Below are 14,803 nucleotides of genomic sequence, written 5' to 3' on the forward strand. Positions count from 1 at the left end.
TTGTGGAGTCTCCTTCTCTGGAGATATTCAAAGCCTGCTTGGATGCAACCCTGTCTAATATGCTCTACGTGACCCTGCTTGAGCATGGAGGTTGGACTAACTGATCTCCAGAGGTTCCTTCCAACCTTACTGATTTTATGATTCTAGTATTCTAATTGGAATAAGAAGAAATCCAATCTGGTTTAGTTTGGAGTTTATTTTTTTTTTATTTTATTTTATTTTTTTTTTTTTTTGATTTAACTGGGCTGGTTTAATGTGTAGGCCTTTGTAAGCTGAGTCTGGTAGTTATTCCCAGTTTCTAGCTCCTCAGTCAGCCTGACATATGCTTTACTGATTTCTTCAAATTCTAAATTGTCAAATTTGCCCGCTCTTAATATGGCATGAAAGGATTGAAGTAATATTGTTCCTGGTGTTTAGAGACTCATACGATCCACTAGAATTTTTTGTAGTGTGTTTAGCAGCCATGAAATTCGAATGCATCTGAACAAAATAACTTTCAGGTTATTTTGTCCTGGGTCTGTATGATTATTAATATCCCAAGGGGAAATAATGCTTTCTTGAAGATGTGTGTCTGTAAAAAGTATTGTTGTGTGTCAGTCCTTGTTCATTTGAATGCATCTTTTTGGATTTAAGTAAAAAGAGGATGGAGATTCTTGTATGACTCATTATATATCTATGACAGACAGGATTCAGGAAGATAAGAAGATTGTAGAATGATATGAAGAAATTTCCCAGGAGAAACAATCAGGTTGGAATCAGTAGGATTTGTTTTCCCATTTGAGAGGAGCAAAACCTGTTTCAAGATATTTAAGTTATCTCAGTTGCTTGTCACTAATGAGGTAGCTGAAGATGATGGTAAAGAGCTGTTAACATTAAATATCGCTGCAAGGAAAGCAGAATCATCATTAAAATTATTTTGGCTTTGAAGTCAAGTCAGTAACTTGGATAGACGTTGTTAGCATATACTTGTCATTAGCCTACCATATGACTTGTGGAATGGAAAACCAGTTCTCTGAGAAGGAAACAGAAGTGAATGAACTTTCTATCTGCTATGGTGAAGAGAATTAAGGAAGTGATTGGATGTTAATGGGTTTTAGACAGGTAATGATGAATTTGTGATTTTAACTGTATAGATAGCTGATACCTTACACAAATTTAGAAGAGAGATACAGGAAAAAAAAAACGGTTTTGAAGTTAAGCCTGAGGAAAATGTTTTAAATATTTAAAAAATTATTTTGGAACTTTTTTTTATGTACAAGAGCAAAATACTGTTTATAACCCACTTCCATTTCACTTTTTCCTAGGTTCATAGGAAGATTTTGGTTGAAACAGGCCTCTGGAGTTCTCTAATCCAACCGCTTGCTCAAAGATAGATCGTTCACATTTGAGTTAGCTTTTCTTCAGAATAATTTTGGTGAAATACCTTAAGTCTCATCCACGGGATTCAAGGGAGGAGTTTTCTGTACTTTTTGTGATCTCTGTGCTATAGACAGAAAAGGCTTCCCGGTTTTGCTGTTGTCACAGGAAACTCGGTTCTTACAGCTTGTTGCTTTGTCTGGGCAACATCATCGCATGTTGTGCAYCCTTTCCCAATCTGTGAATTGCATATCAGATACTAATCTGGATTCATCAGGGACTTAACATTTAGAACTGCCTTAAAATTCATTTGCAACCTACCTAATGAGATCAGAAGGAAGGAAACCTTGCAAGCTGCAAGTCAGAAAAAAATCAGGGTCAACAGCAGCATGACCTAAATCCTGAACCTTTCAGTTAACCACTGTTGTGTAACGGATACTACATGCATGAACACTAAGCAGATGCCCTGACACAGGCTTCTAATGTCATTTAATGTGTTGTAGGCTATTCTGGGCATCCTTGTGGGGTAAAAAATCCCTGATGGTGGACCTCCAGGAGTTCTGTGCCCTTCTGGACCAGCAGCTGGAAGCCAGATGGGATAACACAAGCTATCAGAACCACGTCTAAAACACCTATTTGCARGGCAAACTCAGTGTTAGGGTTGGTTTTGTCGTGATTGTCTTCTGCTTTAATCAGAACACAAACACATTTACATTAAACTAATGTAAATAAATTGACACAAATTTATTTATGGAGTTAGTTTCTCACTAGTAAAATGAGACAAAAGGTCCTGTAGACAAGTTGTTGAGTTTTGTAACTTCATATGCATGTTACGTGAAGTGTTTCATTAACTTTATTGTGCTGGAAAGTACAGATTAGCAAATAGCTTTTTGGTCCTTTTTAAATGTTGGATTACTCAGAGGTAGCAGTGAGAGAGTGTTTAACCAGACAGACCATTTTAACTGATTTAAATAAAAAATGAATAGGAGAGGAGCTCCTTATTTACAAGTGAGTAATAACACTTACCTGCTTCGTACTGAAGTTTTGGCTGCTGCCTTAAGTCTTGGCTTATTTTGAGTCAGATCATTTTGAGAATCAGCACTGAGAAGAATAAGATTTGTACCTTTTGCATCAAGAGCCAATGGCAAGAAATGAGCAGGAAAGCACCAAATCAAGGACTAGAGCTCAATTTCATTGCCTCTCCACTCATCAGACCCCTAACTTTCTTGATCCAAAGACAAAAATAAAACCACAGAAGAGATAGCAAAATGAAAGTAAAGGCAAAACCTCTTATTTCTGTATGTCATTTATTTTCTTCATTCTGTGGAAGAGAGAAACCCAAAGGTCATCTGTAACTGGAGATCTGGAGTTTGAAAGGACTTGATTGTTCTTAAATTAAAGATTCCCTCTGGGCTGATTGCCTTTGCTGTATGTTTAACAAAGGAAAAAACACATCCAAAGGTCTAGTAAATCTGTAGACTTGAAATCTGATTTATAGCTCCTCACAGCAAAGGTRGATTTGACTTTTTGGTTCGGTTGTTATAAATAGCATAAAGGCTGTGCTCTTCAAAAGTTACATAGCTCTCCTGTAAAACAGACCGCTATGTTCAGTTGCAATTGTAATCTTTATTATTGTGCTTTTTTCTACATTTAAAAGGTTTTTTGTCATTTTATTTGTCCTCTTTATAAGTGAACACTTCAGTGAGTCAGCTACTCTGATCAAATATTGTTTATATTCTATTATGTAATGAGCACCTGATTTTTTTTTGTTTTGTTTTTACTATTCATTTCAAGATGCGTTTCATCAGTGAGTTAAGTTATTTAATGGCAGGCCATGGCAAACTAATTATATTTGAGAACAGTAGACAGAACAGCTTGAATTTGATGACTTTTTTTAAAACTAATTTTGTTCTTGAAACTTGTGTGGGGGTAAATTTTGGGTGCTTTTTCAAAATACTAAACTGGTATGGAAGCTTTCCTTTATAAAACAACACCTAGTCCATGGGACAATGTCATACTTTCTTCCAGAACGTTATGGCTGTAATGACTAGAGGTATTGCGATTTTGATCCTGAGCGCATTCAAGAGCATTTATAGCTTTTTATCCACGTATTGATATTTTCTTTTTGTTCAAGTAGTTCATATCATTCTTCCTCTTGCTGCTCTCTTTCCTCTTGTCAGGGATCCTACATCTCCAGTGACTACTCTAGCTAAGCTAAATAAGCCAGACCATTTTAGTCTTCTCTTGTAAACTAGACTTGCTAGACCCTGATCATTCTAGTAGCCAGTTCCTTAGCTAGAAGCTGAGTTTTTCCTTCTTGGCCACGTAGGACAAAGAAGGGCACTGAATGTATGTAGTCTAAGGCAGGGAACAGTGCTGTAGCTCTGAGACCATCCTTCTTTTCATTATATAATTCTCCAGTGGATTAGCTTAAGCTTTCCTTTTTACCAGTGGCTTCAAGACTTTCAAAAGAGAGAATGGCTTTTGGCAGTGATAAATTGCAGACCTCAAAAAATCTGGACTGTAACGTTTTTGGCCCTTTCGCACAAGAAAAGGGCATCACATCTGACTCTATGGTTTGTGGATTCTATGTTTTAAAATAGCTGGGGTTTTCTCCTTCCTCACCAAGAGAAGAGAGGAATGAAAGACACATATATTAGTTGAACAGCAGCCTTTTTTCTTTTTTTTAGCAAGAATGTTGTTTACAACCAGTTACATATGTTTGTGTATGACCTTAAATATTGTATCCAAATCTTCTCTTCATTGCATGAATCTACTCAGGCATTTTTTAATGCTACTTGGAATATAATCTCCAGGCTCTTGGAAACTTAAGCACTGGTGGTTTCAGGAAGTGTAAGACAGTTTTCTTCCTTCTTTTGTTCACAGTTGTACCTCATTCTCAAAGAAATGTTCCTATTTCTTGTGTTAGTACTAATACAGTATTTTATCAGCAATGAAATGATTTCAGCATGCATAACGGTGTATGTTTGTAAGTTTTTATCATCATCCTTCTGTGTATTATGGGGATATACGAGTAATGAATTATTTTCTGACTTGTGTGTTTTTGTTTCTTCAAAACCGATAATTTGCCCCCCCCCCCCAAAAAAAAGCCTACCTCTTTTGTTGGTATGTATTCATAAAAAATCCTTATTTCAGCATTACCTGTTGGATTTGGAACTTTTTATGGAATGGTTTTCAGTCAGTCTGGGTTACTTGTCTGTTTCAGGGTTAACACTAGTAGCAATGTCTTTTATATTTACGTGTGGTAGTAAGACCGAGTGTCAGTGCGGAAAGATCTCCCTGGTCTTGGTTTCAGGTTTGATGCAGACTTCAATGCTTGCTCACTAGATCTGTGCTGTAAGAGGAAGGTGCAGAAGAGGACCAGGGATCAGGCAGTGTGTCAGGGTCAATCCTCTGAACAAGAGGACTGCAGCAGTAAGAGCTTTCTCAGATAAGCATTTGGACTGAGGAGAATCTTCAGTGGAATACACTTACTATTAATTTTTTTAACAATTGTGTCATTTTGGAAGATGTGAAAATGGGTGCTGTGATTTAAGGAGGGAAGCAAGTGTTATCAAGTCAGGATGGTTCATTCAGGATTTGTGAGTAACCAGCTTAAATGTGACATCCCATTCTTTCTGTAAATGAAGGTGCTAATGAATATCACTGTTGTATTGGTTTGTCTTTCCGTTCAGATATCTCCTAAGAAGATCTCAGTAGAAAGGTGAAAACAAAGAATGTATGTTTTTCTATAATTGTAGCAAATTTTAAGCACACTTTCCTGGCCCTATTTTCCCATGCTTTTATATTCAAGACTTGGCTTTTACATTCAGGATTTGCCTTTTGGACTTGTGACAAGTACTTGCTTAGTGCAGGCAACCAAATATATTTTAAGTGAACGAACATCAAAGAAAAGGAGGAGTTAGCTGAAAAAGATGGGACCACAAGCAATTCAGTATGAGTTAGGTAGCCACTTGTGCATATTAATTAGCAAATTCAAGACTTCTTATGTTCAAATATACAGTTGTTGTGAGCTATTCATGAAAAATGCATCAGGTAAAATATGGTTAAATAAGTTACTGATCTCAGCATCCATTTTTAAAAATCATAAATCAGCAAAAAATTGGAGAAGGACTAAAATTGAAGGAGGAATTGTTCACACAAAAAAAATGTGCAAGTGTTGAAGTTCCTATATTAAATGGTTATTCGTCATTGTGCCATGTCAAAAGAAGGAATGATGAATTTCCCAACAACTGTGCATCTTGCTGTTGAAAAAGGTAGGAGGCTTTTCTCGAATACTGTTTGGTTAATGAAGGGCTGGAACAGAAAATTCTCTTTCTACAGCCAGGTGTTTACCTCAACACTATATACTGAAAGCATCACTTTAGGCGTCTATAATCTTGACATAGAACAGTAGTGCAACCTTAAAGGCCCAGTTCTTTAGCTTGCACAAATTAATGTATGTTTGAATTAACTAAAAACTTCTGAATTATACCAACAAAGAATTTAGATATGTGTGTTTTGGGGAGAAAGGGAGTTATAATAGGCAATTTGAGAATGTCTCTTTAAGTAGCTGTATCTTATTCTCTATGGCCAGAGAGTTACATAGCTTGGAAGATTTGAACATGGAAGACAGAATGGAAGAAACAGAATGCCCAGAAGGGCTTTTTTGGAAAGGAGGAGCTGATGGATCAGCAAGGTTATGCCAGGATGTTTCACTCTAATCCTTTCTCTTTTGTGTTTCAGCCCTGGCCCAGTGTGTCCAACTTGGCCAAGGATTTCATCGATCGTCTACTCACGGTGGACCCCAGTGACAGGATGACAGCCCTTCAAGCCCTGAAGCATCCGTGGGTGGTCAGCATGGCAGCCTCTTCCTCCATGAAGAACCTACATCGTTCCATCTCTCAAAACCTTCTCAAGAGGGCATCTTCCCGCTGCCAGAGCACCAAGTCTGCACAGTCCACCCGCTCCAGCCGCTCCACCAAATCCAATAAGTCACGACGGGTGCGGGAACGGGAGCTGCGAGAGCTCAACCTGCGCTACCAACAGCAATACACTGGCTGAGCATTGCATGGGAACCTGCCAGAAGTCTTTAGAAATGCCTTTCATGTGATGTAGGTGTGCAGTGCCTTGCCACACACATGCTCAGTGAAGAACATCCAGGTTCCTCCCTCCCTTCCTTCAGATGTCCTTCCTGTGACCATGAGGTGTGGAGGAAAAGGAACCTTGAGGTGACCATTGCACCCTGTGAGCACTCTTGAGTGAACTGAGCCACAGGGTCTCAGTGCAGTAAATGGAGTAGCAAAATCCTTCGCTGAGTCCTAGCGGGCTCAGAGCAAAGTTCAGAGCATTAAGCAATAAGCAAATTAAGGAGCCACACAAGGAGAAGATCTCCCTCCATAGCCCAGGAGCTTGATTGTTCATAGTTATTTATTAATTCTAGAGTGTTAAATTTCTCTCACTACCATATTAAAAACAAAATCACTTCATGTCTGTATGTATGTAAATGCACGCACATGTGTGCACATATGCACGTGTAGGCGTGTATATGTATTTAAAGATCATATATATATATATATATATATATATATAAAAATATATATATATATAAATTTTGAGCTAGTTTAGTCAGACATTCAGATGCCTTTGCAGTGAAGTTGATGTGAGTCACATACAGTTAGAACTAGGATAGCTCTGACTAACCAGCACACTACCCACCAGCTTCTCATCCTAATACAGTGCCAAGGAGATGCCAGACAGCAGTTTTTCATGCCAGCTGTGGAGCTGAGAGGTTTCCCCCAAGAGCTGCCATTGGCCTGATGATGTCAAAGGTTTACTCAAGTTGTGTGAGAGTTGCTGTGCAAATTGGCAAACAGACTGAAGTGTTGTCAGCTTGGAGCTCTTGTCTAAATCCTTTTATCCTGACTAGGTGCTCCTAATGGAGGGGTAGGAAGAGGATAGGTATCCTGCTTGAGCTTCATGGTGCACCAAAAAGCAATTTTCTAGAGGTTCCTTGCTGTCCTCCTTGAATTGTCCTACAGCAGTTGTACATTAGGGGAAAGGATGCTTGTGAGTTGTTAGAGAGCAGTTGGTAAGGAGTGATATGTAGGAAAGGCAGAATGGAGAGTTCTGCACTGCTAGGGCAGTTATTTTGCCCATCTTTTGAGACGTGAACACAAGAGCAAATGCAAGTACTCAGTTGCACTGGTGGAGGCTTTTTTCCTGTGTGTGGCAGGATCAGTTGCTACTGCGCGGAGTTCGTTCTTCTTATGACTTAGCCCTTTCTGTGCTGCAACCTGTTATGCATCTTGCATCTTTCAAACTGGTATTTCTGACTGTGTTGCTTCAGCACAACAAAACTTTGGTTGTTCCAGGTATTGCTCCCTAGCCCCAGAATTTACAGCAGGGCTCCCCTGGCCTGCACACCCCTTCTGCCCCAGTATAACCGTTCCTGCTCTAGGAAAGTGAAATGGTGTTGGGCAGCCATTGGGATGGCCACAAATCCCTCTGCAGGATCAGAGTGGGGCCTGGAGTGTCGATGGCAATAATACTCAGGAGACATGGCACAAAAACCTTTTTCAACTGTTAGATCTGGCTTAAATCCAACATGAAAAATCTACTTTTCAGGCTACTTTGTGCTAGCAATGGGAGGGCCTCTTGTGAAGGGCCTCTCAGGGAAGATGGGTGCTTGTAGAACTGAGCTTTGCACAGATCCTTTGAGTTGTTGTCTCTTAGTAGTCAGTGCAGCAGAGCAATGCTGTTGGCATGTTCAATCTCAGGGAAGAAGTGGCCTCTTGAAATGGCACAACCAAGGTTGGAAGTGAAGGTAAATGCTGGATTTTAAAGATTTCCTTATGAAGCCATACATTTTGCTTCATACTGTGCACTTAGGAAGTGCTTTCTCAGCTCTGGGCTGGAGAAGTAGTCTCTGCACACACTTGGGGCCCTTAAGAGGCTGACAAGCATGGCCTTTCTGCACGAGGATTGATGTCTGTGCTGCTGTGTTTTAGTGTCAACAAGGTTGGAAGTGGTCTGTTTTATTTCCAGAGAGCACTAACTCCTCTGTCCACGGCCTTCTTGCTCACCAAACAGGAAAGCATCACAGCTTCAAATGGAGAAGACTTAAGTTTTCTGTGAGGAAATCTGAGGATACATTTTCCACCCCAGAGCTATAACTGGGCTAAGATGGGTCATAAGATGAGCCGTAAGATGGGCCATAACTACAGTGAGCACAGCTGGGTGTTCCCAAGCTTGCTGTGGCGAATATGACTGATGAAACCTGAGGACAGCGCTCTTCCTCACCCATGTGTAGCAAGAGAGAATTCTAAACCCTTTGTGTGGTTATACCTATGATTTTGGAAACTCTGGATCCTTTGCAGGCTACCTTTTTGCTGAGTGGCCATCCTCCCTTGTCACATACAGCCTTCTCTTTCTTCAGTCGGTGTTAACTGATATCACAGAGTTACCAGAACCTCCTTTTTTCTTTTTTTTCCCCAGCTCTATGGACTACAAGAAAAAAAAAATCTTCGGTTTCTTTTACCCTTTCATCAAATTTTCCCTGTTTCATTACAATGTATTAGAACTACAAACTAGACATGTTTTCTGGCAAAACAGACAACTCACCACAGTTTTCTTCATAAACAATTCAATGCCCCTCATTTTGCTGCTAAAAGCTCTTCAAAGCAGCAACCACTTCAAGATAGATATTAACTGGAAACTGATTCTTACTTTATACATTAAGAGATGGCAGGATGCTCTCTCAGAAGGCTTCTGTTTTCAAGCCACTACTTAAAATAGCTTTCTGAAAGTTTGGAGCATCACACATAACCACTTTGATCCATGTTGTCTAGCTAAGTTTTTCATGGGCCTCCCCAGATTATGTAGCGTGTTTCTCCTTAAAATAGAAATTTTACCTAGGCAAGTAAGTCACACTGATGAACTGAGCCAAGATCGTAGAATCTGAGAACTAGAATCTGTTAAACACTAGACCTTTCGCATGCACATATTTTGTACAGGCCTGTACCGACAATGTTCCTTCACGCTCTCCTCTGTAAGGGATAAATGAAGGTGAAGAGAAGATTGGATTGTTGAGTTCTGACATGACCAAGCTTGTTTCTCTGCCTTCAAAAAGCAGAACAAGGATCTTTTCATCTATGACGATTTTTTGCTTTATTGCTTTTGAGCAATTAGATTTGCACCAGGAAAAGTTGTTAATGATGTTGTTCATTGTAGGTTTGGAGTGGAACACATTTTTGGAAACAAGATGTTTTGGACACAAGATATATGATGTTGCATATCACTAACATATCACTAACGTTCATATCACTAACATATTACTAACAGTAACTGTTAGTGATATGAATGTTAGTGATATGCAGTGATACTCTATGACCAGGAGGTCAGTTGACAGAAGATAGGATCCTTCAGATATGTGAGCAGTATGGGATGGCTGCAAGTTGCATCTCTGTTACATGGAGATGTTTCTGCTCCTCAGGCATCACACTGGTTAGGAAACTGCACCAAGGAGGACCAAGTCAGTCCCATGTGGGGCTTCGGCTTTTCTAGAAAAAGAATTTCAATTCTGTTTATAGATACAATGTTTTCTCTTATATAGAAAAATCAATGTATACATGGGGATAATCTTTATGTGCTTTCCTTTCATCATTTAATTTTAATGGTCTTGGGTTCAGTCCCCCCCCCCTTTTTTTTTAATTCAGTATTTGCAGGACCTCTTTTACCCAGACAGTAATGTGCATAAGCAGAGAGACTAGTAGAGCTCTGATCTAGTATGTTTTGGGGACCCTGGTGACCTTTGTGTTTTCACTTTGCCTGGAAAACTGTGATGGTCCAAATGTTGCAGTGCAAGGTCCAAGTTAAGAACAATTCCTAGGGTGCTTTTATCTTTGGATCTGTTAAGGAGGGAGAGCCAATGTGCTGCAATTTTGAGCACTGATTCAAGTGCCTTCAGTCTGCCCTCTAAGAAGCTCTTCACTGTGAATTGTAGTGAACCTCTGTCTTTGTATAAATTCCACAGGTGCATCTCAACTCTCAGTTTTTCTTGAGTCTCAGGAGTTTATGCCTTGTTTGGGGATTTCACAAGTTTAAATATCTCTGAAATGTTTCCTGCTCTTAAGTTTAATTTTTAAATCTGCCTTTTCGAGCTCTTAATGGTACTTCTGAGTTTGGCTCATGGTGTTTTTGGAAGACTTCCTCTAGTGCTGAATTATCCAGAAGAATGCAGGTAACAAAATGTGCATATTCGAGGCAATAGCTGAGTTTCGATCTTCTGTGTTAGCAAGGGCACAAATCTCAGTAAATGCATGCTTTTGTTTTCCATACTTTTGTTAATGCAATGAAAATGAAGCTGGAATGACACCTAGTGGCAAATTGCAGCATATCCTCATCCACATGTATCTGCCTCCCAGTTATATTCCCACTGTTTTGGGGTTAGATGGTCTTATAAAGAGGAATCAAGGTTTGGTATGCTGAATAATAGGCCTGGGCATTACCACACCAGCAGTCCTAGACATTCAGCAACCTTCGCAGTGGCATGTAGATGATAATGTCTTACTAATGATCTGTCACATGGCACTGTTTTCTCCTATACTGATCATTAATCCTGAAGAACAGACTTTACTGCACAAAGGTGTGAGCACATGTTCACGTGCACCCACTAGAAGGGGACTCAATACTGGGGAAATGACACTTGCAGTAAGCCTGTTAGTACCTGGAGGAAACGTTCACAACCATCCTGCCATGGGGGCACATCTCAGGGGACCCTAGGAGAAAGCAAAGACTAAAGATGCTGAGGCTAGAAGAACAAGGTTTTGGACTTTCTCCCATCATGAGACACAATGGAGCTGCTCAGGGTGTTGCTTTCCAGCATATTCTGCTTCAGGGAAAAGCAGTTTTAAGGTGTAAAGGGAAATATGTATATTTGTGTTTTGGAACTTAGCGGTACTGTGTAAAACAATCTCTCATCTTGACCTGGGAGTTTACCGGCTCTCTTGGGGAAGAGAATTACAGCTTCAAAGACTGTTGCCTATTAATTTCTTGATATTTTGGAGAGTTACCGGGAATGAATGTAAAAAGGTCTTCCAGCAATAACATTAGGTGATCTTCAGACTGTTAAGCTTTGCATTCAGATTTTTGAACATATAATATATTTTTCTACATGTTTTGGTTAAACAGCAATCACTTGTATATGTTTGATTTACTTCTCACCCTTCTCAGGCTTCTAAAAACTAAAATGTCAGCCCAGTAGCAGAAGAAAAGTGCATTCCTTCAATCTAGAATAAGCCTGTGCTATTTAACACTGAGATTGTGATAGCATCCAGCTATCTGTTCTGCCAGTTCCTGGACTTGGTTGTGCTTGGAAACCTAGAAACATGCATGAAGGACAGCTTTATCGCCTTGTGATACATGTAAGCCCAGACAAAAAGAGTTCTGACCTCCTGGCTTATTTAGTGATACAGAAACCAACTGCAGTGTAGTGCCAGCATTAGATACTTGTTTTGGAAATGATAAACTCAGGCTATTAACTTTTTTGGAATTTGGATAATTTCTTCCTTTAGTTCAGGTATTTTCTGCTCTAGTAATTTACATTCCTTTGCATAATCTGCTCCATTTTTTGATCCTGCTTTCTGCCAGAGCCATAGTGTTTGGTTGAAAGACCAATATAGTCAACTTTCTAGAGTATGACTTGTGGATAACTCAGCTACTGGGACAGCAATCCTGGAATTGGTTCTGCAGGAGCCATGCTCAGTCCTGGAGCAACGTAACAGCATTTGTGTTGTGCATTGCAGGTGGAAGAATGCTCCTTTTGAGGAGCCTGCAGTGCATCAGCCTTCACCTTTCTCTACAACCTCTCCATTATATATATTCTTACTTTCATTCTGTGGGCATGCATTTATCTCATTTGGGATTGCTGAATTGCTCCCATTGTTCTTCTGCTCATCCCCCACTGGGGCAACTGAAGTTGGCTGTATGAATGTTGGTGCTTCCCTGGTGACCCATCAGTTCTGGTGGAAATAATCTGAGACTGTAGATGGGGATGAACTAAGCAAGGTTTTGTGCTGTTCATCTCGCTCCGATAACTTGGTTGGAACCTAAGTGAGCTGCCCAGTGTAGGACCATCCCTGTAGGAATCCCAAAATGAATCAGGACTGAGTGGGCTTGATAGAGAGGATGGCCCAGCCACTGCCTGCCAGTCTCCAAGCGCAACTGCTACCATTTAAATTTGCAGCATTACTGAGTGTCAGAAGATGGAGTAGAGAGCAGGGTGAGAGAGTGGGCAGGCCACTTGTTTCTATTTTATGTTGGTGTGGTAACTGCACTATTTTACAGCGGATACCAAGGTGATATTCTTAGGGTGTCCTGTTCCCCCAGCAAGTATGTTTTTGGAGCTTGTCTGTGCTGTCTGTCTGGGGTACCTGGGTTATCTCTATGTGCTGTCATCACTAACACTTGCAGAGTGACAGGCTTGGGAGGAGTGGTCAGCAGTAATGTTGTGTACTGCTAGTGCAGATTGCACTGTAATGGAGGCATAAGAATCTCTGATCACTGTTCAGACTACATCTCGTTATGGTCTTCCTCCCTATCAGCACATTTCTGGTTAGGAAGGATGTAACTTGCATGTCAGAATATCATCTGTCTTTCCTTCTATGCAGTTCAGCCAGCCTTACTTATATTGGTGGTGTGCATTACCTCTATAAAGAGATGATCTTGTACAGTGTATAACACTAACAGGCCTCTTATTAGACTGCATGGGGCCACATTCCTGTTTTAGGTGATCATACTATGGATTCTGAGGGCTTGGGGGAGCTGGTTTTTGTTTGGTTGGCTTTTTGGGGTTTTTTTACAGTAAATTAAAAACTCTTCTTTTGATTTTAATATTTTAAATGCTGAAAAGAAAAACTAAAATTGGCTTTTGGGATCAGACCCTCTGGAGGAGTCACAAAGTATTATCTGCTCTTAGTGTATTCCAGGTGGGCCCTTAGATGTATGGTGAGGATGGTCATGTCCCAGTCTCCCATGATCTCACACAGTCTGTGAGTCCAACTCAAGATTCATCATGGAAAGTGTGCCTGTACCACTCAGAGCTGGATACCCAGCCCTGAGTGGTGTGCACCACTCTTCAGAGGGTTCTGGTGYTTTTTCTGACCAATGAGTCTCCTCTTTCAGCCTGGATTAAGAATACAGCTTTTGGGTGCTGCGGAGGCATGTTCCTATATGTGAGATAGGCATTACTGAGCAGCAAATTTGCCAAAAAATGTGAAACAGCAGGGATGTGCTGTGGTAATGGCATCATGGAGCTTGGTACCCTCTGCCCATAAATGTCTCTTTTGTGGAGAAGGCATGGGAGGCAACGGGCTACTGTCGGCCCAGTTATGTTTTTTATTCATCTGCTTGTCTCCTGCTCTCCTCCTCCACACAGTAATACTGTAGATCCCTTGTGTGTCATGGAGAAGCTTCTTGCTGCTGTTGCGAAWGTATTGCACTGTGTTTGTAGAATGTGGAGCAGATCTTGGTCCAAACTAGGTGTGTGTGAGAAACAAGCACGGATCACAAGCACGCACAGATGCTGTAGGTTTTACTGTTGCCTTTCACTGCAGAAAGACGCTTTCCAGGAAGCTCTCAAGACTGAAGGTCTTCCGGTGCTTGCTGTTATTTTTGGTTGCCAGATTTCCTGTGCTGGGTTGGAGCTACTTGGAAGTAATTCTGTCATGTCCTGTTCATCATCTAGCAGGGGCTATTTGTCTTGAGAAATATCCAATTTTGTGACTTGCTTTTGACTCCTGCTTTTACACTAAGGACTGTCTTGCAGAATGAGGTCTGAACCATTGTAATTAGTCTGTAACATTATGATTAGAGTGTACAGAATTATTTATTTTGTGTACTCAATCTGTTAAACATGTAAATGTATTCTGTGTATCCAATAGCTCTTTTGTCATTACTTCTGACTGGTGGAGCACAGTGTGACAGCTGAAGGGTGCTTCTTTCCAGAATGTGAATGACTACTAAACGTATTGAAAGCCAAGAGCTTCTCATTCCTCTTGGACCAGAGCAAGAAATACCAAAATGCCTGAAAAGAGTTTACTTGTTTTCTCCTGGTTTCTTAAATGTACCTACTAGGCCAGGAGCTGGGTGAGTGAGACCTCATGCAGGGGATGGGATGTCCATGGGGGTGACATTTAGCTAAAGCTCCTGTTTGGAGGGCTTGGAGCTCAGTCCCCTGTTGGAAGTCACCGTTTGGATGTTGAGCAGGCACTTTTGGAAATTTCATTCACTTTTCTTGGTTACAAAGAGAAATAATCTGGCTTGCACATGGCAACTCTTCACCTCTCCAGTTTCTGTTTGAGCAGCTTTTATGGGTCAGCAGAAAACAACTGTAATACTAAGCGAAAAAATATGCACTCCTTTTGAGCCCCATCATCCTGGAAAAGAG

General features: G+C 40.5%; 1 protein-coding gene across 1 annotated transcript in view; it reads left to right on the forward strand.

Annotated features, from left to right (window-relative positions):
- PSKH1 (protein serine kinase H1) overlaps positions 1-14,449 on the forward strand; it is a 55,173-nt gene extending 40,724 nt beyond the window's left edge. Inside the window, exon 4 of the mRNA XM_085314440.1 lies at positions 6,103-14,449. Coding sequence (XP_085170566.1) covers positions 6,103-6,420 — 318 coding nt within the window. The 3' untranslated portion in view covers positions 6,421-14,449. The remainder of the gene's footprint in view (positions 1-6,102) is intronic.
- Positions 14,450-14,803: the final 354 nt, after the last annotated feature.

The sequence above is a fragment of the Rhea americana genome, unplaced genomic scaffold (genome assembly GCF_003343005.1).
Source record: "Rhea americana isolate MKP2758 unplaced genomic scaffold, rheAme1 scaffold_403, whole genome shotgun sequence".
Classification (NCBI taxonomy): Eukaryota; Metazoa; Chordata; class Aves; order Rheiformes; family Rheidae; genus Rhea; species Rhea americana.